Raw genomic sequence first — 27,408 nt, 5'->3', positions numbered from 1 at the left:
AAACATGCAATGTGTCTTGCATGATGAGAGATTGATGAATGGAGTTGTGCTTATATATTGAGTGCTTGGGTTGGCGTTATTGTGAGAAGTTATTGAAGGTACCATTTTGCTGCAAAAAATTCTATAGAACGTGAATGCTGATGATCATTACTGTTAAGAGAAAGGTGACTCTAGAAATGTATTTTAGCCTTTGTTAATTGTTGAATAGTACATTGAGCTTGCTTTGGAGTGTTGGTTTTTTTTCCCGTATGGGTTTTCCCCGAGAAATTATTGCATAATAGTTGCATGTATTTGTGTTATCTGTTTTCCGTGACTATTCATTTACGCTTTCTAAACATTCTTCCTTCATATATTAGAGTAGGAAGTAAATTCTGCACCTATGCTTCCTTTTAATGGTGAACCATCTCTTCTATAGAAACTATTGAAGTTTAGGTATTGATATACTAGAAAGAATTGCTATGTTCACTCTTTTGCAGTGTTCCACAGGGACACATTCCCCAAGGTGGGGTGCACGCACCCCACGCTTCCCACACACCTGGGACGAGGGAACATCTAGGGAAATGTTTACCCATGTCCCCCTTTTGGTGAGACGCAGGGAGACAAGAGGAACATTTCTCCAATGTGGGGGATGTGTCTCCCTAAAAGGGGTGCTTCTGGGCACACCCCTTCAGAAGGGAGACACATATCCCTTCAAAAGGGGGACGTCTAGAAGCACCCCTTTTTAGGAGGGCGCTCAGAAAAAACCCCTTTTGAGTTTCAAGAATTTTTGTGTGGGGAAGCCTAATATTCAAGCCTATGGCCCTATTATTGCTATGCAATTCATGGTAAAATTAAAGTGACAGTGTCTTTTATCTTTCACTTTCATCATTTTACTTAAATTTTTAACATTACCATGAAATGACTAAAGATGTTTGAGAGTAGTTCCAACCTCATTAGATTTCATATGGAGGGAGTAGAATTTTAGATCTCACTCAAAATCCAGCAAACTGAACAGTTTTTCAGGATTTCAAGATCAGAGGCATTGCAACATTGCCATTGGATTTTTTTGTCATGTACGAAGGTATGGAACTAGTATTCAATCACGAGCACGAAGCCCCTTATGTACCTTGATGTTAGTGGCATTATTTGTTGAACTCCTCTATCATGACCCTACTAAAAATATACCCATCACTACAACAAAATCTTGACTTGACATGCTACGTTTTTTTATCTTATTTTAATGCTTAGAGGATGATATTGATGATGAAGATCCCAATATAGGTAATCATTTTGATGATTTGTAGGTGTTTGTTGTAGCATGATTTTTTTGGATGCTAGAGACCATCTAGAGCCCGTTTGTTGATGTATTTTCAGTTCAGAGATGGATTGCATGTGTTGCTATTTTGGTTATGTGCACCCTTACATGATATATAAATGAGAATTTTCGCTTATTTGTGTATAAATGGTTTGGATTAATATGGATGCACATATATATATTCTTTAAAATATGAATATTTTATGTGTTTTTGGTAGACTGGTTTTTTGGTTCAATTTTTTTACCGGTTCCAGCTGATTCTCGGTTCAGAGGGTTTTCTGGTTCGATCACTGGTCAGTGGCGATAACATTGGTATCTACTATAGTCTATTTTGCTTAATACTAATTAGATTCTAGAATGATGAATGGTGAATTTAAATTTTAAATCAATTTACATTCTTGAATGGTGAATGATAAATTTGATTTTTAAATCAATGTAGATTCTAGAATGATGAATGATGAATGTGGATCAATGTATTTGATTACTGAATTTCGTTATTGAATCTCATGGTGTATGGATGAATGATGAGTATGAATGATGCATGTACCAGTGTGAACAATGAATATGGATTAGTGTATTTCATTATTTAATTCAATTATGTATGGATCAATATATTTATGCTTTCATTATTGAATATGAATTATATATATATATATATATACTCCGACATCTCCCCATCCCCCTTAAATTTTCCTAAAATTTGAGGGTACTCCCACACCTCCCCCCTATGCGTCTCCCAACACCTGTGTCCCCCCGTCCCGGAGTCTTGGTCTTGGTGGAACATTGCTCTTTTGTATGGCTAAGATCATTTTTTCTCCATCTAGTTTATTCAGTAACAATAGGACATTCTGGAATCTGGTGATTTCCTTTAAGATCCTGCTCCAACATAGATTTTTCTTCTTTCCATTTTTCTTGCATGTTGCATAGTTCCTAATATATAAGGCCTCAGGTCCAGGTAGCCAAATTTTGTTAGGCAGTTGAACCAACGACTATGGTTTGCTCAATTGTATTTGTACATTTAAAATATCTTCCTGAGATCATACGACCATTATAATTGTGGATCAAACTTGAGAATCAAACTTCTAAGCCTTCTCAAATATCTAATTATTAGTATTTGTGATCATGCTAGATGCATCATTATTAAGATCCAAAATTCAATACACAAATTTGCAGAACTTCCATTCTTTCCTGCGCAGATTATCCGCCCTTTCAGTTGCTTGATTGCTCAAACGTTCAAAGAGGCACACCAACTAGCAGTGTCCTTTATGCTTTGACCTCCATTGCACCAAAAGCACCAAGGTGTGCTTTTACAGCCCAGGGTGGGAGAAATCTTTGTGTACATATTCAATGCTGATAAATAAAATAGAAAGAATATGATGTCTGACGTGTAATGTCAAAAAAACTAGCATATATCCATTTTGACACAAATCTTTTAAGCACCGAGAAGCTTACACCTGGGTTTTTAATCCCTTTCAGTGCTTAAAGAATCTGGATATGAGACAGATAAATGCTAGTTATATCTTCAACGAACTCACATACCCACTTGGTAGTTAGCAGATCCTAACTAAAGCTACTGATTTTATTTTTCTCAACCAGTTTCTTTCATTGAGATCTCCACCAACTGTAATCTATTTGTGATTCAAGTTCTTTCACATTCACAAAATAGTTGAAAAGCAATCAAATGATATTTCCCATATTTTAATTGCAGGTGTAGTGTCTTATATTGTGGTTTCCCAAATTATCAATAGACTCCAATTGCATTTAAGATGGACCTATTCAGAAATTTACAAAAAAATGGATAAATCTAAAATTTGAGTGTAGATCACTGTCCAAGCCTACAAGCCATCATAACTTTTGGAGGTCACTCAACAGTAAACTCTACACTGCAATGGGATTGGCAATTTGGATGTGTGTGTGTATACATATAATAGAAAATAGCGCAGTATACTCAAATATGATTTCAAAGCACAAAACCTTGTGAATGGGGATGGGGGTGATAAAAAATATTATACTATGCCAGCGTAGATCCATTTAACTGTAGATCCCATTGCAGAGTAGAGATGACTGTTGAGTGACCTCCAAAAGTTGTGACGGCTTGTATCCTTGGACAGTGACCCACTCAAATTTTAGATTTATGATTTTATCCCTTTTTTTGTGGATTTCTGAGGATCCATTTAACTCCAGATCTATTACTCACCAAGAAGGATCCAAAAAACAATTGAAATTTGAAATATATATATAGATATATATATGTGTGTGTGTGCGTGCGCTTAGTATTACACAGCTCACTGTTGATAATGGAGTTGATAAAAACTGCCACTAATGGTGCCAAACAGAATTGCCTCATATTCCTCCAAATAGTTGATATATCATATGATTTCATTTTAATAGTATTAATGTGTGTGTGTAAAGATTTGCTCCTGGTGCATTCTACAGCCCAGTATTGAAGAGAATATAACATTCATCTCATCCATCCATCCACCCCATGTAAAGTCAGCCCAATACAATTTGTTACACAAATCTAAAAACATAGTAGTAATAAAATCTAATTTGAACTAAAGTAGATAGTGTTCTAGGTCTCAAGGTTGCCAATTTTGGAGGGACTATTAATAAATTGAGATTGAATAGACAATAAAGTCCACATTTTTTTTAATAAAAGAAATAAACAAATTCCAGAACTCAATACAGTACCTGCAAGTCATATGGTTGCAACCTTCAGCCAGTTCAATCATGTGCTTGCATTTTGTACACCGCTTCCACCTGTTGTTCTTTGCAAGCAAATGCAACTTCGCATCCACACCGTGCAACTGAGGAGCACGTCTTTGATACTCCTGACATGACATCCCAGTGTGCCAAGGAACCCGACATTCAATACAAAAGAATTTGTGACATTGATGGCATTCTGAACGCCCTATTGCTGTTGGAAAGGGATGTGAGGATGAGCAAGCTTGTCGTGACCTATCTAATCCTGATAGAGTCATCAAAGCTGAGCAGTTAGGGTACGGGCAGTAAACTTTGTCTGACTCTGGAATAGCTGCCTCTTCCAACCGTTTTGTCCAAACCTCAACCCATTTGGATGACAAGAATGCCTTACAACCGTCTACCGTTAGTTTTATATTGCACCCTTCATGTGGGCATGAAGGCACACAGCCATGTGTCAACTTGACTTCAACATGTTGTGACATACAAGAAAAACAAAACCTATGCCAGCAAGTCATTATTTCATGCATTTCACTCACATTGATGTCCTCCAAGCATATACTGCAATGTTCCTCCTTTGTTTTCTCCCCTTCCTGAACATGTTCAACTCTCTTGTTTAATTGAGAGTCAATGGCCTCTCTAGCTAGCGTCAATGCAACTCTATTGTCACATCTTGGGATAAGGACCATAAATAATTTGTCCAATTTGTGAACCTGATCTACCACTTCCTGGTGAAATTTGACAATCTTGCGCTGTCTGACATTCCAACGACCTATAACCTGCAACGTAGAAAAAAATATTATATTGGAAAAGACATGCATCAATAATCAAATGTGTTGACGGCCACATGTCACAATTTCTGTGGCCACTATAAAATTGTGATCTTTATATATAGACAAGTTCAGGATATATAAATTCGATCACAAATATTGCAAAAAATAGCAACAGCATGTTGATAGGAGTGATAGGAGTGATGAATCTTAAGGTGGGAAAACAAGACACGCATCTATAATCAAATATATGTTGACAGGAACATGTCACAATACGAAATTGTGATCTTATATATATACAAGATCAAGATATTATAAATTCATTCACAAATATTGCAAAAATTAGCCACAACATGTTGATAGGAGAGATGGATCTTAAGGTGGGAAGCAGCCATTTGCAAGATGGCAATTCCTTGGGAGGATACAGCTGAAATGATAGCTAGACAGAGAAGGTCTAAAGGGGAAAATAAAAAGCAGAATTCAACATAATTTCAATTTAATGAACTCTTTTAACCCTTCCCTACAAAAGGAAATCCCAAATGTAAAACATTTCCTGCATTTAAGAGTGCAGAAATAAAGGGGCAACAATCAAGGCCAGTATGAGGGCATTGTGTGATTCTGTCCATGCTCAACTTTGAGTTGACACATCCCTTTTAGAATAAACATAAAATATATTCTCAATAAAAATACAATGTCAGCTATAATAAAAGCATAAATGAATATACATAAACCACTTAAATAAACTATTTGAAAATATTTCAATGTCTATGTTAAATAAAACAATTTTATATCAATTTTATGTTATGTAATGTATATTTACATTAATATACCACTTAGATAAACTATTTGAATGTCCATGTAATTAATATATTTCAACATGAACTTCATACATATGCATATATAGAGAGGGAATACTCAAAAATAAGAAGTAATTAAAAGTAAAATAATTCAGTTGCTTCCTAATAAGAAGAGATGTGTAATTCATTTAATTTTTAATATAAAATCTATATGTGGCATTCAAAAAATATTAATAACAATAACAATATTTAATATGGATCATAAATAAGATATTTAACAGCATCAAGTTCATCACAAAAAGTTCTAAAGAGATATGATAGGATGTTGACATCCCATCTCCTGTTGAATGTGGGATATAAAGTCAATATTAAGGTGCTATGTAGCATACCCAGACCATGTCCCTCGGCAGTCGAGCCACTCCATTAAAATTTTCTTCGTCATTCCAAATTCAAATTCCCAGCTGTGAGTGCAACTTGGCATCCCAAACCAGGCCATGATACCACCAGGGCAAAGAAACTCCTTCAGGCTCTAATCTAACTCATTGCCGACAGTGCCCAAGAATGCAGACAAACGAGACATCCACCACTTGACTTCCAAGAAGACTCTCCAGGAATCTCACCCATCCATCAATCAGCCAGGACCTTCTTCCCTTCAGCGAAACACAACATAAGGGAAGGTATTTCCCCTCCCTGCTCAATTATCCGTTGAGAATCCCTTCCCTCTAGTGCTTCAGTGCAAACAAGAAGAATATGGCCCACTGTTTGATCTCTAGGAGTCCTGGACTTGCATATCATTTCCTCAACAAATACCAACCAGTTCCCTTTTTAATATTTGTTACCTTCCTCACATATGTATAAGACAAAATATATTCAATCAATGTAAAGTATTACCCAATAACCATCCACCTAAGGAAAAATAGGCACAAGGAAAGAACAATAGACCCAACAACCCCACAAGAACATAAATATTCTTTTAATGAATTTCCATGGAACATATGTAGTAAATGGAATTTATATAATCTGGCACAGACATGGAGTTGCATATTCACAGTTTGCTCCAAACACTATGGACATTGCAGCCATGGTTCTCCCTTCAAAGCCAACTCATTTCATTTCTTGACAGCAACAATCCCCACCTACTGTTAAGCACTCACTACCCTCATGTTGACAGGGTTTTCTTCCAATTTGCAGGCAGGACAGCCTTGGAATTTATATAGGATACTCAATAACCAAGGGCAAGAATGTCTCATGGGATGGATGGAGAATAATGGGAGGGAAGGGAGCTCCCCCAAAAACAAATTCACATTATATATTCCTTCTTGCTTGGGGCATACATGCTAGGACGTGTTGGAGACAAGTTTTATGCATGTCCAGAAACAAGACACATGTCAAACTCGTGTCCAACACATGCCCTACCATGTCCCATGGTGTCATGCACACACAGGCAAAACAGAGATAAAAATAATAATAAAAAAATAAAAACTCCCCCTTTTTTCCCTTTCAACCATGGAAAACACTCTAACATTGAATAGAGGAAGGACAAAAAGAAGATTTGAAGGGGTTCCATGAGGTTTGAAGGCATTCTAACTTCCTGCATTTGTCATTTCTCCAACAACAGAGTTCTTCTTCATTCAGACCAGAGAAATTATGACTCAATCACCAACAGCTACTGCTAAAGGTCAAAGGAAAAGGAAGAATGCCAGTACTTAGTGTTGCCCACCCTTTAAGGTTCTAACTACTAAACATTTACTTTACATGTATTCATTCTTGAATACTTTAATTTCTTGTGTTTATAGTAACTACTTGTACCATTTCGAGGGTCGACATGTCCTGTGTTGGACAATGATATCTGCGTGTTTTGAGGGAGTGTCCTGTGTTGGACACTGATATTCACATGTCCCAGTGTCATCTGATTTAGTCACAAACTTTTGGACACAAGCAAAAGGCTGAGAGGACATGGACAAGTGTTGAGCCACATTGTACCTGATATATTAATAGTATATCCCTTGGACCCCACCTTTCATCCCTTTTTGTGGTATCATAGCAGCCCCTTGTTGCTCAACTAGCAACTTTCTGGTGGATATTATATTAATATATTTCTTTTGATACATACTTTACATAACCTAGGCACACCATGGTATATTCAAATGGTAACAACTGGAACTTAACATCCTCACCATAATCCTAGCTTGTGACTTAGACTTGTAACCATTCACTAATCAAACCTTTGCCTTGATATTCCCACACCTGGCTTGACACTTGTCTCCTATAAATCACATCATTACAACAAGCACAAGATTTCATCCAAGATAGTCTAGGCATTAAAATTGAGGTATTACATGCTAACAAGAAGATTGGAAAGAGGAGTTGCCAGGATCATTAGAATGGAACAAAATTGATTTGTTAAAGAAAGGTTCGTTTTTATTTTTAATAAATTTCAATCTACTTAGGAAGCAACTGAGCAAGCTAAAAGAGAAAAGGCTCTTCTCCTAAAGATTGAATCAATAAGGCTAGTGACAGAATTGAGTATCCCTTTGTCCTTGATGTGATGCTTTGGCTTATTTTGGCCCTAAGCTTATATCTTCCACTGAAGCTTTGTTTCCTAAGGCCTCTTTCAAAGTTCAAGCAAATGCTTAGCTACAATTCTTAATACAACATAAAAATCAATTCTTCAAGGCAACTTCTTTACATTATAGCCACATATAATTTGGGCCAGTGGGTATAGGCCACTTAAAGTGCAAAATCAAATTAGAGCTGTTTCTTTGCATGGAGATCAATATGTGATCAATTCTCACTTTGCAAATATTTCAAATGTCTCTCAAATTCACTCATTAGTGAATAATCAATGGCAAGAACTTCATTTGACCATTTTTGTAGCTTCTAGAATCAAAGGCAAAGGTCAATGAGCACAAGATAGAGTTTTGCATTAATGCTATGTTGCAATTCTACAATGGAAATGGATTCCATATTGCAATATTGTGAGATATCTTGAGACCCCCCCTTGAAATTAATATATTTAATGATGTCATTTGGGAAGGGGTCATTGTTTAAGTTTAGGGAAAAAAAACCAGCAATGGTATGATAGAGACATCTCATTGGCCGAGAAGCTCATTGTAATTTCTTAGGTCCTAGAATATAGTCACTCTACTACTTCTGCTGATTGTCCAATAATTACAACTATCACAAGCCTGACAACCCCTTGAAACCATTTTGTTGGAAAACCAGAAAACTGCAGGAGTGAATAACAAAGAATTCCAAGACAATAGACATTGTTATAGCACTAAAGCACAAGTGAGCATAGCTCCACCCATCATGCATTATGTCATGATAAACTGATCCATAGGATCATCTGTCTATAACTCAAAGCATTACTAAATCCCACAGAATAAGAAAACATTGACAATTTTGATTACCTTAGGCAAACACCTAGATCTTCAACTTGTCTACCTCAACCGACCTGCCAGCTGACATAATCAAGACCACCATTGGTTGACCTAACCAATGGACATAGTGAAAACCATTATTGACCTTTCCCCACTAGTTACCTGTCTAGTCAATGTTTGACTTTCAACGGTATTATACTGACTATCTCCGAAGGATCCAGAGATGGGATGACCCTACTATTCCATAAAACCCCTCCCCACCCCCCACACTCCAATCAGCATAATTTTTTGGAGATTTAGAATGTGGAATTATCTCTGTACACCCCATATAAGGACAACATCCTAATGTATAAGCATAGCCCAAAGTTTCACATACTAAGCTTCTGCCAATGGCTTCATAAATATGTCAACAATATAACCATACGCAATGTTTTAAAACTCTGACTCTGGTTCGGAAACGGCCGAGGGTCGGCTCTGACTCCGACTCTGACTCAGTATCAACTCGGCCGGTTTGATTTCAATGACTCGGTCGTTGTAAAAAATACATTAAATATTTATTTTTTATAAAAAACATAATTTTAAAGATTTTCATTCATGTTTCCAGACGCAAAGCTTTAGAATATAGAGAGAAGACAACATATGATCAAAGTAAGCTCATGAATATATACATTATATCAAAATGGCACCCAGTGCACTGTCGAATACAAAGTTCATACTTAGCCACCAATGCCAGGATTCTTTTCTGCCTCAGCTCAAGGACAATCACTAGACTACAACAACAATAATGCCAATTCTCTGCAACCAATCATAGCTTCCCAAATGATAAGCCAATGAACTTATCAACAGATGTCTTCAAATTTGTGCCTTTGCTACAGGACAGCGTATCTCATGCTTCTACCTAGACTGTTGGAGATGATTTCAAGAAATCTACGCCTAATGAAGTCTCAAAACCCTTGATTTAATTCTAGTCAAGCTCCAGAACAATCAGAGGTAAATATGTATCTATTAGTCCATTGCCTGAACGTTTGCCTTTTTAAAAACATTGTATGGCTCAATGCATTGTTTCAGTTTTCTAATTCATACCACTAGGATAACCATACATTGGCCTTGTAATTTTCAAAAGTTTCTCACAATGATAGATTACTTTAGGGCTATAAATATGCAATAAACAACAACCCAATCGTTGATATGTGGGAAGCGGAACAACTTTTAACAAATGTGCTTCAGGATCTTTTTCAAAGAACCGAGTCGACCAAGTTGTTACCGAGTCGGCCGAGTCCATGATTGGCTCGGCCGGCTCGGTGACAACTCGGCCAGCCATTCCGTTTCGCCCATCGAGCAAACCCAGCGAGGCATTGGCTTGGTCTGGCTCGGCCAAGTCAAAGTTGGCTCGGCCGTTTTTTAAAACACTAATCATATGTCCTACAATAAACATGCAACACAATTTTCTCTTGTACCAATTGTCTCAAATAATGGACATTAAGCTCCACATGTTTCATTATATTGTAAACAATAGGGTTTTCAACTACTTGTATTGCACTTTGAATGTCACAGGACACAATTCAATACAGTCAACTCCTTAAAAAAGAAATCCAAGCTCCCTCGATAGGTTGTGAACAGACATTCCCTCTATGCCAACATTAACTACACCTCTATATTCAACTTTTGTGGTCGATAGCAAAATAGGGTTTTATTTCTTACAAGACAACACTATGGGTCCAAATCCAAGATGAAACACATCCTAAAATTGATTTCTTATCATTTTCGTCTCTAGCCTAATCCAAATTGGAATAACTGACCAACTAATTCCAAGGTTACACAAACTGCGGGTGTGATCAAAATCAACAAAAGAATCTAGTTCAAGTGCAGCACTCATCCAAAAATTAGGAATCAAGGAATTGAAATTCTAACCCTAATTTAAAAATAAATAATTTTTATATTGAAAAAAAAAAACTGAAATGAAATCCAAATTAATGCATAGCAAGTGTTTATCTTTCATATTCATATTGGGGAATGAGATACATCAATGATAAATGGCAAATACTAAATACTAAACTAGCATCTATAGTCCCATGAGATTCTAGTCTCCAAAGAGTCGTAGAATCTTGCAAAAAATAATGAATCAAACACTTTCCAATATGCTCCTAATTCTTCTCAGCAATGCAAAGCTATAGCAGGAACAAAGAATGATTTAAAAAGTTTTTTTCCCTTTTATCCTGTTGTTGAAGCCCCGAAAATCGGGTCTACAACAAGGGGGATACCCACCCAGTCTGGACCTTGGTTAGCAGCTCCTTTTCCGTTTGGTATAGTGGGTCCGACTAGGGATATGGGACCAGTTTCCCAATATATGTGTGTGTGTGTCGAGAATTGATATTTCTTTCCTAATGATTCTTAAGTAAAATGATTTTTATTCTAAATCTAATCTAACAACATGCAATTGTATTCTAATAAACAGAAATATCTAATTCTAAACTAACCCGGGATGTAATCTTTCCATTATGCGATCTAAAATGATTTCAAATAACAGTTGGTAATAAAGATCATTCAACTGCTATGAGAAAAGAATTCAATAAAGATAAACCATTTCGTATAAAAAGTTAGACGAATCAGTTGTGAAAAAACATATCGCATAATAAGCTACTCATATATTAAGCATAAATAAATAGCTATCACCGTACAAAAGTGCCAAATGATAACTCAAGCATTTAAGCATTCATATATAAATAACTGAACATGAATATCACCATAACACATAAGCAGAAACAGTTAAGAGATAAAAGTACCATTTATAACTGGTTCTACTCATGAGCTTCAAGCAATAATGATCTATCTCTTCTTAATCCAACATCCACTAAGAGTACAAAAGTGCAACATCAGTAGTAGATATTAAACGTAGATATCAATAAATCCTGTTCCATTCATTCATCAAAACCTCCTCGGAGGGTGCAAAAGTGCATGTTCTGAGGACAAGTTTTTGATAAATTTCTGGACCCTTCTCTAAATGCATGAGAAGGGTTTAAATACTACTAACTAAATATAAAAATAATTTATTACAAAAATGTAGGATGCGGTTTAAATGACCGTCCTCATTTTAGGCAAAAATAAAGCAAAATTAAAACTAAAACTAATAACTAACTATCTATGTATCTGTTCCTTGTAGTCGCAAGCATTCAGCATTTGCTTGAGGAGAGTTGGCTAGCTGACTTCTGACTTTAGCTGTCCTGCGAAAACGAAATCGGTAAGAGCTGGCGCCATCTTCTCGGCAGAATTGACGATACATTTGAGAGTCATGCACTGGCTGTGTGGTTTTACCAAGTACGTCTAGTAAGAATCCCAATTCAACTTGGTTAACCTTTTGATTGACTCTGCCCTTTCTTGAGCCTTTTGTCTCCAGCTTGTTTGTAGATGTTGTACATTTGGTAGATATCCTGGAGTGGTCTCTGAGATCAGATTTGCCCTGTGTAAATTTTCATTGATGCAGTCAATGACATTATTTGTTGTTGTGGCTGCTTCTTCTGCCGCTTGTTCTGCTTTCCTGATCTGTGCATCCCACTTATTAAAGAGCATTTCTTTGTGGGTGTCATTGATTATTGGTGCGCCTGCCTTTTTCCCTTCCTCTGTTTCCTGCCAAGCCAAATATTCAGTAACTCTTCTATCAATTAAATCGTAATCATGTCGCAAGTCCACGACTTGATTAGTAATTTTGTCACTTGTTTCGCAATAAGAGCTCCACTGTGATATTCTTTGGCACAATGTTTCTTGTTGCTGTAGCAGTTGATCATTTAAGGAAATGGATTCTGTGACAAATTCTGTAAGCTTAGGATCATCCTTGTGCATCTCTTGCATAACCTGCAACTGTTTTTCTCTTTCGGCCAAACTGTTCTGGTATCCTATCTGCATCTGTTGAAAGTCCTGTTGTAGTTTTTCAAGCTGTTTCTGTGCTTCTGTTCGCACTGGCTTGTTGTAGCTGTTGCTGCAAAACTTGTATTTGATCTTCTTTTTCTTTCAGTATTTGTTGTACCTCAGATGCTTTATCAATGGTCGCAGAAGCATATGCTCCTGCGATCTGAGATAATTTAGTGAGATTTTCAGTAGGATCAGTGGTAGGATCTTGCCAAAGGATGTCTAATTGTTCTGCATCATGAGAAAGCACACTTTCCAATTTCCTTTTCTTTCTTAGTCTTCTCATCCGCTGTAAAATACATCGAGAGAGGGAATTTCCTCTATTTTGAGCATAAGTTCAGAGGATGGGGTAATGGGAATATGTTCCATTTCTGGGACATTGCTGATTGTTCCTGTGACTATATCATTCACCGTCTGTACATTACTCTCAGGTGTTTTTGTGCTCTGTCCCTCAATATTGATTAAGTCATTGAATGTCTCCCATTCTTTATCCAACTCAGTTCTGACTGATGGTGGCTGGACGATGAGAGGGGGAGGATATACCTGTGGAGAGGTCAAAACCTGTTGTTCTGGGAGCTCCTTAGACTGGGCAGTATCCCTTACTAACCCTTCGCTTTTATTATGGTCACTCTCGGACCTCTTGGAGTGTTCTGACGTTTCTCTCCCAGACTTAGATTTAGACCTGTCTATTCCTGAACTTCCACTGAGACTAATACTGGGAGTTGGTTCCCTCACAGGTTCCAAGCGTAATTTATCCAAAGGGATATTAGCTAACCTCCTTTCTCTGTATATTTTGAATTCTTGAAATTCTGCTGGAGGGAATCACATTTGGGCCGAATGCAGAACTTCTTTAAGCGTACTTTTCTGTTGGAACATATCATCAAAAAGATCATCTTCTTTAGAAAACACCTTTATTTTGACTGCAGTAGTGAAATTCTTAACAATATCAGAAGGGTCGAACGGTCTTCCTGGAAATTTGAACAATTGTAGACATAACATGTTGTTTACTTCTTTGAATGCATGGCCTACATCAAATAGTGAAAAGGCCCCACAGGCCACAGGAAATTGTGGCCAAATGGCCTTCTTCTTGTCCTTCAACTCTTTACTCATACCTCCTTCTCCGCAGGTCTGATAAGCAATCTCTCGTGCCAGTAGTTTATCAGGAACATATAAAGGTAAGACATGAGGGGAAGCGAGACTTCCGAATACCCTGACATATGTGAAAAGTTCTTCTCCAAACCATCTCGCGACAGGGAGCATATCGACCTCCGCTTCGGGAGAAAATCTTGGAGGGTCTTTATCATACAACATTTTGTACAGAGGCAGCATGATTCCATGACAAATCTTGTAGAAATACGGAGTGAACTTGGAATCCCACAATTCTTTGTGATAAATATGAATGGGTAAGGGATCTTGAGTAGTCCATTTCCAACCCATTAGAGGAAACTTGGAAATATAACAGATTGCATCCATCACATATGCAGATAAGTAGAAAGGGGGATAAATTCTCTGAGAAATAGTCCTTTTAGACCGGTAACTCAAAATGGCTGTGGCTAAATTGTCAGACAAGATCTTAGCCCAATCCACAATAGTAGCATTAATGGCGGCATCCAATAATGGTAGCCATTCAGATGAAAATTTGTTAATGTCTGGCTTTCCAAAAAGTCTACAGAGCATAGCAGTAGCAAAGCAATATGGGGAGGTGAGAGAACTAGTACTATACATACCGTGCTTATCCTTTTTTAGTGGTTCATCCCTTCTTGACCAGTCCTTGGTGCATTCTGCTAAATCTTCATTTTCTTTAGCGAACTTCTCCATGAACTGTTTGTTATAAGTCGCCTGTGGCTCTGGTAGATGATACATGAGCCTCAAATCTTGTGGAGTGAACAAGCCAATGAGTCCTTGACCCTGAGTCTTGAATTCTCTGTTTGTGATATCAGCACTATCTAGTACCCATTAACCATGTCCGTGTATGGAAGAATTTTGGGCCTCGCCACTATCCTGTGCAAGAACGAACATGCTAGATCTGTAATAGACGCCTCAAAAGACCCGTGTGAGCCTGCAGTAGCCGTAACCTCCATTACCTTGGGATCTTCTTCCTCAAGTAAACTATACATGCCTTCCCAAGTAGTAATACCGGCATCTTTGTTACAGGTGGTGTCTATGTACAAGGGCGTCATTTCTTTATCTTCAGAACTCGGAGATTTACCCTTCTTTCCCATAATATCCTGAACATTGCTATGTATACTTCTCTGCTCTTCGTTCCTGCAGTTTACAAATGAGGTGAAAATAATGGTAAGAAAAAGGTGATGGGAAAGCTTTAAATGCCGAAAACATATAAAATATACCACCTTACGTGAAATGGCTCCTTGATAAGATCAAAACCATATTTTATTAATGATTGCCAACTAACTCATTAATTAACATTAACGCGCATAACTGGGCCTCGGTTTATGAAAAAAGCTTTCTCGAACAACGAGCCCTGCAGATTTGTGATAAGGCGATTTTGCGATTTGCTTCGCAATATCGCAAATCATTGCGTGTGGTAATCATCCGTCAATGTGTTTTCTGCGAAATGCGATTCACGAAATGCGCCATCGCATATCGGCAGTTTAAGGCATTTTAGCATAAGTGATGTTTGAGGCATGCGATGCGATGAGGGTCTTTTGATGCGTGATTTCGCATCGCAATTTCACACTTTTAGATTTCCGCTTGTAGGAAGGCATCCATTACCTTTTTTGCGATGCGACGCGTTTTAAGGAGTGCTTTTATTCTAACTTATCATAAAACTTAAGTCTTTTTAGATTTTTTGAGGGTATTTTCCTAAGTTTATGATAATAAGTTTTATTGAAAAAGGAAACACAAGCATTAATCGATTTTTTAAATTTTTGAATAAGGGCCACTTATTTAGTATTAGTGATAAAACTAAATAAGAAGGGGGGTTGTTGCTAGCCACAACACCTGCATAAGTCTGTAATTCACTAAGTTTGAACAAACTTCCCTGGTGTGTCTGATGGACCCACAATGTTCAACTAAATTTCATACGCACCTCATAATCTTACCAATGCCTATACAGGTTAGCAAGTCAAAAGAGTGTAAGTAATGAAGTGACTGAAGAGCCAACCAAAGGTGCTAATAAATTACAATGAGTTTGTACAGTACATGTCCTATAGCACTACCAGTTGGCGTCGCTAGTTACCCAGGTAATTGGATAGAAGTTGTGGCTCCATAGGAACACTGCAATTAAAATAGTGGCGAGGCTGATTATCTTGATGGTACAAATTGTTGATCCTAAAATATGAATTAAATCTGAAATCTGCCACCAATATGTCACCAAAAACAAATCCACTTGTATCAAAAAAGGATCTGATTTTAGGAAAGGGATCCAATCAAAAAACACAAAAAAAACAAGAATCCAATATGGTTCTGTGATTCCCTGAGGCGAATCCAATAACAGAGACCAGTTCACACTCTTACCGCAATACCTAACACTAAATAGATATGTACCCTTGATATCGAGAACAACCAGCTTTGCAGCCTTCAAGTGGCTCTCTTGGATCCCACATGAACATAGAGACCATACTAACAACAAAGGATATATCAAGTCAATTGTGAGTAATATAAATGAGACTACTAATGAGCTTCCTACAGACAGTAGCATTGTCCTTTGAAAACTTGAACTCTTTGGTCAACTTCACTCTCAATTGATATGGTGTAGCCAATGTTATCAGAACCGGACCAGTCATCAAACCAGTGAACCCCAAAATCGAGAACCAGAATTATAAAATAATAGATTAAAAAATACCAACAAGTACCAACGCTTGAAATTGTTCAAGTAAACAGAGTACTCCATACAGGATGAACACCTCAAATAACCACTCACAACTAGATCAAAGATACAACGCTAGTATTTTTACGTGGTTAAAACGCTGTGAGAGTGAAACAGTCCATGGCCCCAACCAACGCAACCACTTGAGGTAATTTCATTAATGCAAAAGAAAAAAAAATGTATAAGAGAGTTCTTACAATCAATCATCAACCATGAACCTCCATGATCTTTAAAGAGAGATCATGGACCAATCGGGTGTTAAGCCACGAATCAATAGCCATTAGTATCAAGGAGAATATGAGTCGTCGGATCACTCTATGTCTAGAATATATCGTGGCTATCGGATTACACACCAAAGAAACACACGTTTACCTAATAGACAAATTAGACCAAGTTGAACTTAACTAACTCCAAAGTGTCTAAATATCCTAACAACCCCCCTTAAGAACAACTTGGGATAAGAATAAAGAATTTACAAAGGTGACACAACAGAAGGAAGGAGGCATTAAAGCCTATCTCCCTTTAATGACAACTTCCTGAACACCTAATATATTATTGAAGCTTACAAAACTTCATCTTTATAAGATACTTTCTGAAAATGTCTGCAACTTGATCATTTGTAGGGAAAAAGAGCACTTCAATAACTCGATCATGAATGACCTTTCCAATGACATGCATTTGTAGCTCAATATGTTTGCTGCATTGATGTTGAATTGGCTCTTTGGCGAGCTTGATGGCACTCTAATTGTTGTGCCAGAGGGGGGTCGAATGTTGTTGTTGGAATCCATTCTCTAAAAGAACCTATCAAAACCACAAGACTTCTTGACTTTCATTAATTGTTGCTCAATACTCTACCTTTGTTGAAGAAAGAGAAATAGATTGTTGCTTTTAATAAGCCCAAGTGACAGGTCCAAAACCAGGACTGAAGACAACACTTGTAGTAGACTTACGATCATCAGCGTCGCTAACCCAATCTAAATCAGTGAAACCAACCAACAAATTAGTCCCCCTTGGATTGTAATGTATCCCAGACTAAATTGTACCATGAATATATAAAAGTATCCTTCTTATTGCTTTGCAATGACTTTCATGTGTTATTTACATATACCGGGCAACAAGACTGATAACAAAGGAAATATCAAGATGGTTATGAGTCAAATATAAGAGGCTACCAACTAACTAAAAGTAAAACACAACATCCACTTCAGGTGTAGTGCAAGTGGCAGTAAGTTTGACTCCAGATTGACAGGGAGAAGTGGTTCATTTACAATCTTCCATGTGAAACGATGAAGAAAGTCACAAACATACTTAGATTGGGAAAGAGAAATTCCTTCCTTGGTTTGCAATATTTGGAGGCCAAGGAAATAATACAAATATCCTAAGTCTTTCATTTCAAACTTCTTAAATATTGACTTCACATGGGTTAAAAGTTTAGGGTCACTATCAGTGAGGATAAGGTCATGAACATAAAGAACAAGGGTTATGAGATAGCTTCCTCCTTTCTTATTGTAGACATTGGGTTCAAAATGATATCTAGAGAAGTCAATGTCAAGAAGAAAGCTACCCATTTTCGCATACCAAGCTCAAGGAGCTTGTGTAAGACCATTGCGAGAATTTTTGAGGCAACAAACAAGACTAGAGTCACTTTGAACATAGCTAAGAGGTTGTTCCATGTAGATTTCTTCTTGTAGATCCCCATGCAAGAAGGCAGATTTAACATCCATCTGATGGACCTCCCATCCATGTGAGGTAGAAAGGGCTAGAACTTGGAATTCATTTTGGCGACATGGGCAAAGGTTTCATCATAGTCAATTCCTTCAACTTGAGAGAATCCTTTAGCAACTAACTGTGCCTTATGTCTTTCAACACTTCCATCTGATGCATACTTAGTTTTGTATACCCATTTACATCTAACAAGTTTTCTTCCTTTTGGAAGAGGTACAAGTTCCTAAGTATTGTTCATCATCAAGAAACGATATTCTTCATTCATAGATGTTTCTCAGTATGGATGGCCTGAAGCTTCTGCAAATGTTTCTACATGATGAGTCTCTGAAACTTGAGCCAAAAGAGAGGAGGCTCACAGGAACTGTATAATAGGACGGCCTCCTAAACATGTATATAACGGATCATGTAGAAGGCTAAGTGAATAAGTCCAAGGCTAGATGTTGATGATGTCAAGAATACCCAAGTCTAACCGATGGCGAGGGGGACGACAATGGTGTTGGCTATCAGAGTCATTTGGATACAATGAGGAGTCTAGCAACATGATCCTAGAGGGGATGTAGGAGCAAGGGATACTCCTAACATCCGAGGCCAGAGGTATTAAGCTCTTTGACACTCTAGGTGTGAGTGAACCAGTGTTGCAGGAAGCGCCCCCCCCCCCCCCGGATCCTAGGCCGGAATCGCGTCCCGTACGGAAGCATTCCGGAAGCGCCCTAGGAAGCGCGATTCCATTTTTTCCGAAGCGCGATTCCAAAATTTTAATGCGCTTCCTGGGATTCGGGTAAGGATTTTAGAGAGCAGTTTCGGTGATATGACTGAGATTACTATCTCGGATCTCATAGAAGATTGCGTTGAAGATTGGGTTCAATTTTGTTATGTATCACAATGAATGCAGATTGCAATGGAGACAGTTCTGTTATGTATTACAGTGACTCAATGTTATTCCTATCACAGTTTCGATGCTACCTTGATTTCGATGCTATTACAGTGATCACACTTCGGTGATATTACAGTGATCACACTTCAGTGCAGTGATGCAGTCACAGAAACTCGAATTATCTCTGAAATAAAATTTGGGTACCACAGTAAGGTAATGCAGATTAAAGGTTTTGTGCTACCACAGTCTTGGTGCCTCAACAGTAAGAACAGTCATCAATAGATTTTGGTATAACTACAGTGATACAAATTTGGTATCACAACAGTGAGAAAGTTTTCATCACAATAAGAAGATCTTGGTACCTAACACAGTCTCAATGATAAGGGTTCGGTGAGAAGGTTTCACTGTCAAAATCTTGACGCATAACAATGATATTACAAGGATAAGGACTTTGCATCACATACATAAAAATTCGATCAAGGCACTTCAGAGTTTCGATGATATTATGTAATGCTTAAATCAAAATTTTCCCATTTAATTTTACAATTGAATTGCTAAATTCATGTAATGCTTAAAAATTTGATGTATGTTTGTAATAGCTAGAATATAGATGATTGTTGTACATACTAGTAACTACAATGGAATCATGGATGCCATATCTATCTTGATTTATGCAAAAATATGCATGTTTTCATGTCTTCTACAATTAATTTGGTATTTGGGATGTTTGTTTTGAGTATAAATGCAAAAAAATATAAAAAAATATATATATATAGCAGACGCTTCCGCGGACGCTTCGCTTCCTAGATTTTTGGAAAATGACGCTTCCGCGCTCCGCGCTCCCGCTTCGTGCAACATTGGAGTGAACTAATGTGCAATTTGGCACCTCCGCAATAGTCTCGAGGGCACAAGTTGACCCCCCAATGGGGGGGCACTGATGGGAGACCCGAGGTATCACTACTCTACTATTTGAAGTAACCTGGGAGTCAGCGCGTCACTTGTGGCTCCGATCAATTGGATCAACATTAAAGCATGATGTGCTCGTCTGAATTGTCCTCGAGTGAGGCGGGGTATGTGGGATCTGAGATCTACGTCTAAATATATCCCTGAGGAAAAGGGATAGACATCTCTAGTCAAGATACCAGAAGAAGGTAGAGAGGGAACCTCCCCACTCTCTATGTAGCTAGCCAAAGTCTGATTTTTTGAGCTAGCCAATTTTATCGGCCGATTTTTTGGTGACTTTTTGAGAAACAAAAATATCGGGATTTTATCGAAAAAGTCGAGATAAAATTGGGAGTTTTCCAAAAAATCGTGAGTGACGTAGTTTTTTTTAACAACTTTTAAAAAAATTTTGAAAAAATCGAGATTTTATCGAAAAAGTCGGGATAAAATCGAGAGTTTTTCCAAAAAAATTGTGAGTGAGATAGTTTCTTTAACAACTTTTTAAACAAAAATTTAAAATGAATATTTTTTGTATTTTTTGTATTTTGCATTCTTTTTCAAAAACCTCCTGACTTTAACGACTTTTTCAATTTCTAGACCCTTGCCAATTTAATCCCGACTTCGACTTTTTCCACATCGATATAGGCAATGATATTGTCCTTTGATCTCATCGTTTATGGGGTACTGAAAAATGACATGCATCTCAATCTCTAGCTCCTCTAGGTGGCACAACTAGAAGAACCTATCAGAAAGTGGTATATGGTAATCCATCTCCACCTGAAGTCAGACAATGAGGCCATCCTGCAACTCCAAAAAGTGATCTAAGTAGAAGGACATCTTTGATCCAAGGCTCACCGAGGGGGGTGTCCAAGTGAATTGAATGTATAATCTGTAGATATCCTCTCTAATGGCCTGATTTTGTGTGTCGAGTCAGTAAGAGATATGCTACTCCGTCAAGGGAAAAACTAAATGGAGGAAGGCACTCTAGGGAGATGGTCACTCACCCTTGTATGTGCTCATATAGGAAGGACTCGAGATCATCAATATAAATCCCAAAGAGAGTTGGAGAGAGGGGTAACCCCTACTTCACCCCGATGGTACTCTAACTGAAGTCTAAAAGATTGTGGGCCATCTTGAGGCTCCCCAACACTAGCTCGTAGAATCTCATGACAACAGTTAGGAGGGTCTCTACTATGCCAATGACGCGGGATCTCTAGAATAAAGCCTCCCTCGGAACTATGTCAAAAGCTTTCCGAAAATCTACAAAGTAATGTAAACCCACGAAGAGTGATGGCGAGTCTCCTCAATGATGGCTCTGAGGGTGAAGATGTGATAAATCATTTGGTAGTCTAGGCGGAAGCCTGCTTGTCCTCTAGCTCTAAGATGTCAATTCTCCAGTTCCTTAGAAAGCCACTAATGTAGAATTGTGGCATAAAGCTTGGAGAATGCATGGCCCACCATAATAGTCCTATAGTTTTCGGATTAGCACTGCTCCCAGATTTGTGGATTGGATGGATGATGTGTCTTGTCTAAGAGGGGGGAAGCCTAAAGAAACTAAATGGTTTAAAATATTTGCAATATATGACTCAAGCGACTAAATGCCATGCTTGAGGAATTCAGCCTAAAACCAATCCTCATCAGTTACTCTGTTGGTACTCAAAGCTCTAGTTGCTCTCCTGATTGCCAACTCAGAGAAGATGTGGCATAAGGTGGGAGGAGACAGGATACAAGTGGGGGGTTGACCAAGGATGTTGTAAAGGGAGGTGGTGTAGGAAAACATGGTATGGGGGTCAAGTCTAGGAGAGATGGTGTGATGTCTAGGAAAGAGGGTCCGCCAAAAAGCTTTCGGGGAGTAGCAGAGAGCATCACAAAGTTCTTGTCTTCGTTGAGAGAGGAATGTTCGTTTTTTGTGTTGGAGTAGTCTACAGTAAGCTTTGCAAAGGATAAAGGAGGAAGATGCGTCATGCGTAAGCGTGAGGTGTAGATGCTTATGGAAAGATTTGCATTCATCATCAAACCAACAATTCATAGGACAAGTACCGGGTTAGTTTTAGGGCGAGACTTGGGAGTTGAGTGGGGCTAGGAGTCAAGGGTTGCTTCCATGAGGGTCGTGGAAAGTGTGTCGTATTTAGTTATGGTTGTGTCTAAGGCTCTAAAGTCAGAAATGGGCAGAAGCAATGCCTTGAGGCAAAAATTGTAGGTGTCCACATAATCTCTATCAAAAAGAAAGATGGTACAAGTGGAAAAAGGGGTGGGGGGGAGAAGGGGATGTAGAGAGGAAGAAGGCGAGGAGAGCATGGTCAGCCAAAGTCAACAGGAGATAGAGAAATTTTGGATCTGGAGGAGGAGGTCCTGAATGGCTTGGACATAGTCAACTAAATTGGCTCCATTGCTATGAGGAAAGCAAGTAAAATCACCTAAATCAAGGAAACAAGGGAGCCCGTTCAGGATCAATATCCCATGAGATTCCCCTAGCTATAAGAGGTATCTCATATAACCTGTGAGGGTTCCATGTTTGTCCTACGACCTCCTATGAAGACCCACTAATGTTGGCTCCAACTCTTGGAGGCAAAATACATCATCTGCTCTGTCATGGATGAGCTCTTGCAAGTCTTTGGTGCACGTGTTAAAGTCTCCTAGAAGGATGATATCTCCGAGAGAGGAGTACTGGGAGATGTTTGCATAAAGGTCAAGGAAAGTGTCTCCCTCAAACTCCCTATGAAGTGCGAAGTGCGATGTGGCAGGCGAAAAGTAGCAATCTGCAATGTCCTTGTCACGGAGTAGGGGGCTACTCTGATGGATCTAGACCCACAGGAATCTAGCATGCTCATCTGAAGAAACCAAATTGACTTTGCCCTGGTGGGAATCTCATATAAGAAACGCCACACCCCCTGAGCCTCTGACATTGTCGAACCTTGTCTCCTGTTGGCAAGATCAATGCCCAGTGGTACCCATGAATCAAGGGTGGGCTTCGCATAGGACTCTGTAAGGAAAAGGAGGTCACAAGTCCCAATCGTGTCATGAGGTGCACCTGGGGAAGACCAAAACACACCATTACAGTTCCAGTAGCCAATGGAGATGGTAGACTTGTGCCCCTCGTCATGTCCTCCATTTGAAAGGGATTTTCATTTGGCCCACGATCAAGAATATCCCCGAGGGGCTGAATCTCGAATGATGGCTTTGAGGCCACATATAACTACCCATTTCCCTTCTTTTCATGCAGTTGCAACCCGATCTCTGGATAACTTGAGTTCCCCTTGTTGGGATTTGGTGAGGTCAGAATCAAGAAATATTCTTTGTGAGGGTGGGAGTGAGGTAAGTTTTATCTTGGCTCGAAGGGCTCTCAAAGGTCCAAAAACGAATGAAGAGTGTGGATTTGGGCCCCATCCATGCATGATCGAGATTGATGTCATTTAGGTCCAACGTGTCATGGAGGAAAGATGTACCCAGCTGAAGTGGGTACGATGGAGCTATTGGAGGGGGCAGCCCACGTACTCTCAAATAAAGCTCTTGGGCATGACGGAGGTGCTCCTCATTCAATTTTTCTTGTACAACCCCCTCAACCATTCTAAGCAGGTGGAGAGTTCCCTTGTTTCCCTTTTCCGAAAAACTTCAACACAAGAGTTTAAGTGTTTGTTGTTGTGTTTCTTCCTCCTGTTTAAAAAGTGCCTATTATGAGCATGTTTCATTTTGTAGGTTCTTGATGTGGGAGAGCTCCATTTGCAATGTGGGAGAGTCCATTCATTTTGTTTCATCTCTGAGACCAATTGTTTGAGGTCTACCACATCAGCTCAAAGTTGTGTATTTTCATGCTCAAGCAGCTCCACCCGCTGCAACAATTTTTTTATTTGGGACATAAAAAATGTGAAGTCTTGTTCCATAGCGATAATCATGGGGTTGTATGTTTGTTTTGGATTATGATCGTCCTTGCTATGGATCCCAACTTCGTCACTTGGCTAACATGGTGTTGGAGGATCCTCCATTGGCTACTTTCACTCCTTTAACAATAATGGATGCAATGGATCGCTAGGAAGTGAATTGTCTTGCGGAAGATTAAAATTGCATGCATAGACTTTCTATGGATTGATGAAGTGATGCTTTCGCGAATGGTGTTAATTTATGTCTGTATTTTTCTTCCATTTTGCTAATGTTTTAGAATTAAGGTTTTATAAACTCTTCATGATATGTTGTATCCTTGTTAGCTCTAAAATCTCCATATGCAAGATTTCTCACCAAGTATCCATTAAGGAAGCTTAGAATAGCCTTCCTTGACTTTAGATCTCCTCTCTATGAAAATCATTAAGGTTAAATTGAGAAGTTTTTGTCTCTCTCTCTATTCTTTCAAGGTCCTCCATCTTTGACCTCATCATCTTGACTCGATATAACCAATTGATTTAAGGCACTAGTCATTGTGTGTCAATCTTCTTTAAATTTTATCTCTTCTTATTTTTTCATGGTAAACTAGGGTTAGGGTTTTGCAAAATCTACATTAAATAGCATAAAACACCTTAAATGTCATATACCTAGGGTTAGGGTTTGCATCTATTAAATTCGGAAGAAAAACATTATTTTTTATGCACTTTTCAGCTACAATTTTAGCGCTAACGTCTAGGGTTTCCTAACTATCTTGTGCATTTCAGCCATTGAAAAATTTGCTTTAGCATTTCTCTTGTTTACCTACTTAACAGCCCTTTGATATTTTATTGTCTATCATTTCTAGGTTATTTTTATTGTTGTTGTCATAAATTCTGCATGTTGTAAATTGTTTTTATCTCAAACCCTAATTTATAGCAGCAATTGCTTAACTAATGGCAGAGTGTGTTTGGAATCTATTTGAGTATCCTCAGGGCTTACCTCGGCCCTCTATGTTAATTTTCCTTGAAAATCTACGACTACTTAGATGACTAACTGAAAACAAGGCAACTGAATACTGAAACCAAATTTACTTTCACCAAGATACAGAGTTTCTTAACAAATTAAAAGCAGTGGAAAATATTCAAGAGATAAAAACACAATCACACAAATTGACATGCTTGTTTACCCAGGAAACCCAAAAGGGAAAACCTGCTTTCTTTGTTGTGGTATTTCATTGATTTCTCTTTAGCAGCTTGATCTATTACAATGCAATGTCTCTAAGACAGCATTTTGCTTCTTCTCACTAATCTCAACTGATACAATTGATCTCGGCCTACCTTTATCACTACTTGATCTCGACCCTCTAGCATGCAACTATTCCCCTGAATATCCTTGACTTACCCTTGCAATCCCTGATCCCTAATCCTTGATCTTTGCGAACTAGAAGCTCCTATTCCTTTGCGCACTTCGGCCTATTTCCTTATGCACTAGATCCCTATTTCCTTATGCAAATCAGCGCCTATTCTCTAGCATAGTTCAGCTCCTATTTAGTACGACACAATCTCCTAAATCCTTGCACACTAGTGATCTCCTATTTCTTAGGACACAAGCTCTCAATTATGCACTCTCCACAATCAAAGATGATATCACAAACTTGTGTGAATTATGTGCCTTCTTCCTCCTCTTAATAAACCCAATTCGAGCTTGCAAGGAAGGCCTAGTTCAATTTTAGAAGTCTAGTTCTAAGAGCAAGCTAACTAAGAGTGATACACTTTCTCTCTCCAATCAACACTTGGAGTCTTAACTCGTTCTTCCTTCAATCAAGACTGAAGACTAACTTGCTCTAACTAAACTTGTAATTGCCACCTCGTTTTGTAGTCAAACTGATGAAGACTCCACTTAATTGAAGCTCCAACTCTATGCATGCTATCTTGATGATTATTCCAGTAAACTGGAAATAAACTCATCCTAATTGCAGTCTAACTCATGAGCTCGCTCTCATACTAAGAGAAAGACAAACCAAGGTCTTCACTCGCTAAGGCACAAGCCAAAAAACCTTTACTCGCTACATTTTCAACACTCTAGACCTAGCCATAATTTCTTTGAACTCGCTATCTCATTTTCACCCAGTGCCCTACTTTATTGAATACATATCAAAGGTCTCTAATTAACAAGCTCCTAGTGTCAAAATTACCAAGGAGAAATATAAATTTACTAAGAGAAGATTAAAAATGACCAACAAAAGATCACAAATCATAAACATAATTTTTATCCTAGAAAAACCCCAAGCCGAGGAAAAAACCAACTAACAAAATATTCTATTAGTGCCTTGGCCAAAACACGACCAAGTTGGCGAAGTGAGCCTTTACCGAGGCTCACATCCCTAACACATTACAATGAAGTATTCAAGCATTTTAAAGGTTTCATTACATGCAATTCACAAGCAAAAAACCATTTGAAGCCAAAACCATGTGCCCAAAATCATCACTACTTAACTGAGCAACTTTGAACCTTTCACCTAGTCAAGTTTTGCCTAACAATCCCCCCTTAAAATTTGACTTGGGGTTTCCCTTGACCAAATTCATCCAAACCGGCCAAGTGAACCAACACTACTCACCTATAGGCCCTACCCCCTTCAAGGTTTATAACTAGGGTATCCCATAATCCAGCATGCCCCTTATCACCAATGTCTAACTCTAGACTTCACTGCTAATTTCCCAGACGTATGCATGCCTTACTAGATTTACATGCAATTGAAAATATTTCAGCTTAATTATAATCACATTTTTGTAATTGTTGTCCTCACATTTAAGCTGTCATTCTCTTGCCCAATACTCTCCCCTCTAGATCCAATTTTTGTGCTTGTTCTCCGTATGAACCTCTGCACAATGATCTCCACAACCACTTGCTTCTTATCCACACACCATGGTTCACAAACATGAACCATTACTTCAATTTTATTCACCCCTATATTTTCCACAAAGTTGCAACCAAAAAATATATCCAACCTCCAACCTTAGATATCCATTAGATCCAAGCATCCAAGCCATATATCCTAGTGCTCTTAAAAGATAAACAACCTCAATCTCAGAGCCATCATCAAATCATTCTCATTAGAGAGTCCAAGTCAACTAGGCTCTAATACCATGTTAAAATTGCCGAGAAATATAAATTTACTGAGAGAAGATTAAAAACAACCAACAACAAATCATAAACATAATTTTTACCCTGGAAGAACCCCAATCCAGGGAAACAACCAACTAACAAAATATTTTATTAGTCCCTCAGCCAAAAGCCAACCAAGTGATCCTTCCTTGCTCACATCCCTAGCACATT

At 38.3% G+C, this 27,408-nt stretch overlaps 1 protein-coding gene across 1 annotated transcript in view; it reads right to left on the bottom strand.

Annotated features, from left to right (window-relative positions):
• The window catches only part of LOC149193116 (E3 ubiquitin-protein ligase RSL1-like), a 55,943-nt gene that overhangs the window by 9,035 nt on the left and 19,500 nt on the right, over positions 1-27,408 (bottom strand). Inside the window, exon 3 of the mRNA XM_089404784.1 lies at positions 3,986-4,773. Within this exon, the coding sequence (XP_089260910.1) occupies positions 3,986-4,773 (788 nt within the window). The remainder of the gene's footprint in view (positions 1-3,985; positions 4,774-27,408) is intronic.

Source organism: Pinus tabuliformis, chromosome 2_2 (assembly GCF_031772625.1).
Source record: "Pinus tabuliformis cultivar Carrire ecotype Pingquan chromosome 2_2, CPIR1, whole genome shotgun sequence".
NCBI classification, from domain to species: Eukaryota; Viridiplantae; Streptophyta; class Pinopsida; order Pinales; family Pinaceae; genus Pinus; species Pinus tabuliformis.
Note: the sequence above shows the minus strand (reverse complement) of the source record. Positions and strands in the feature narration are given on the sequence as shown.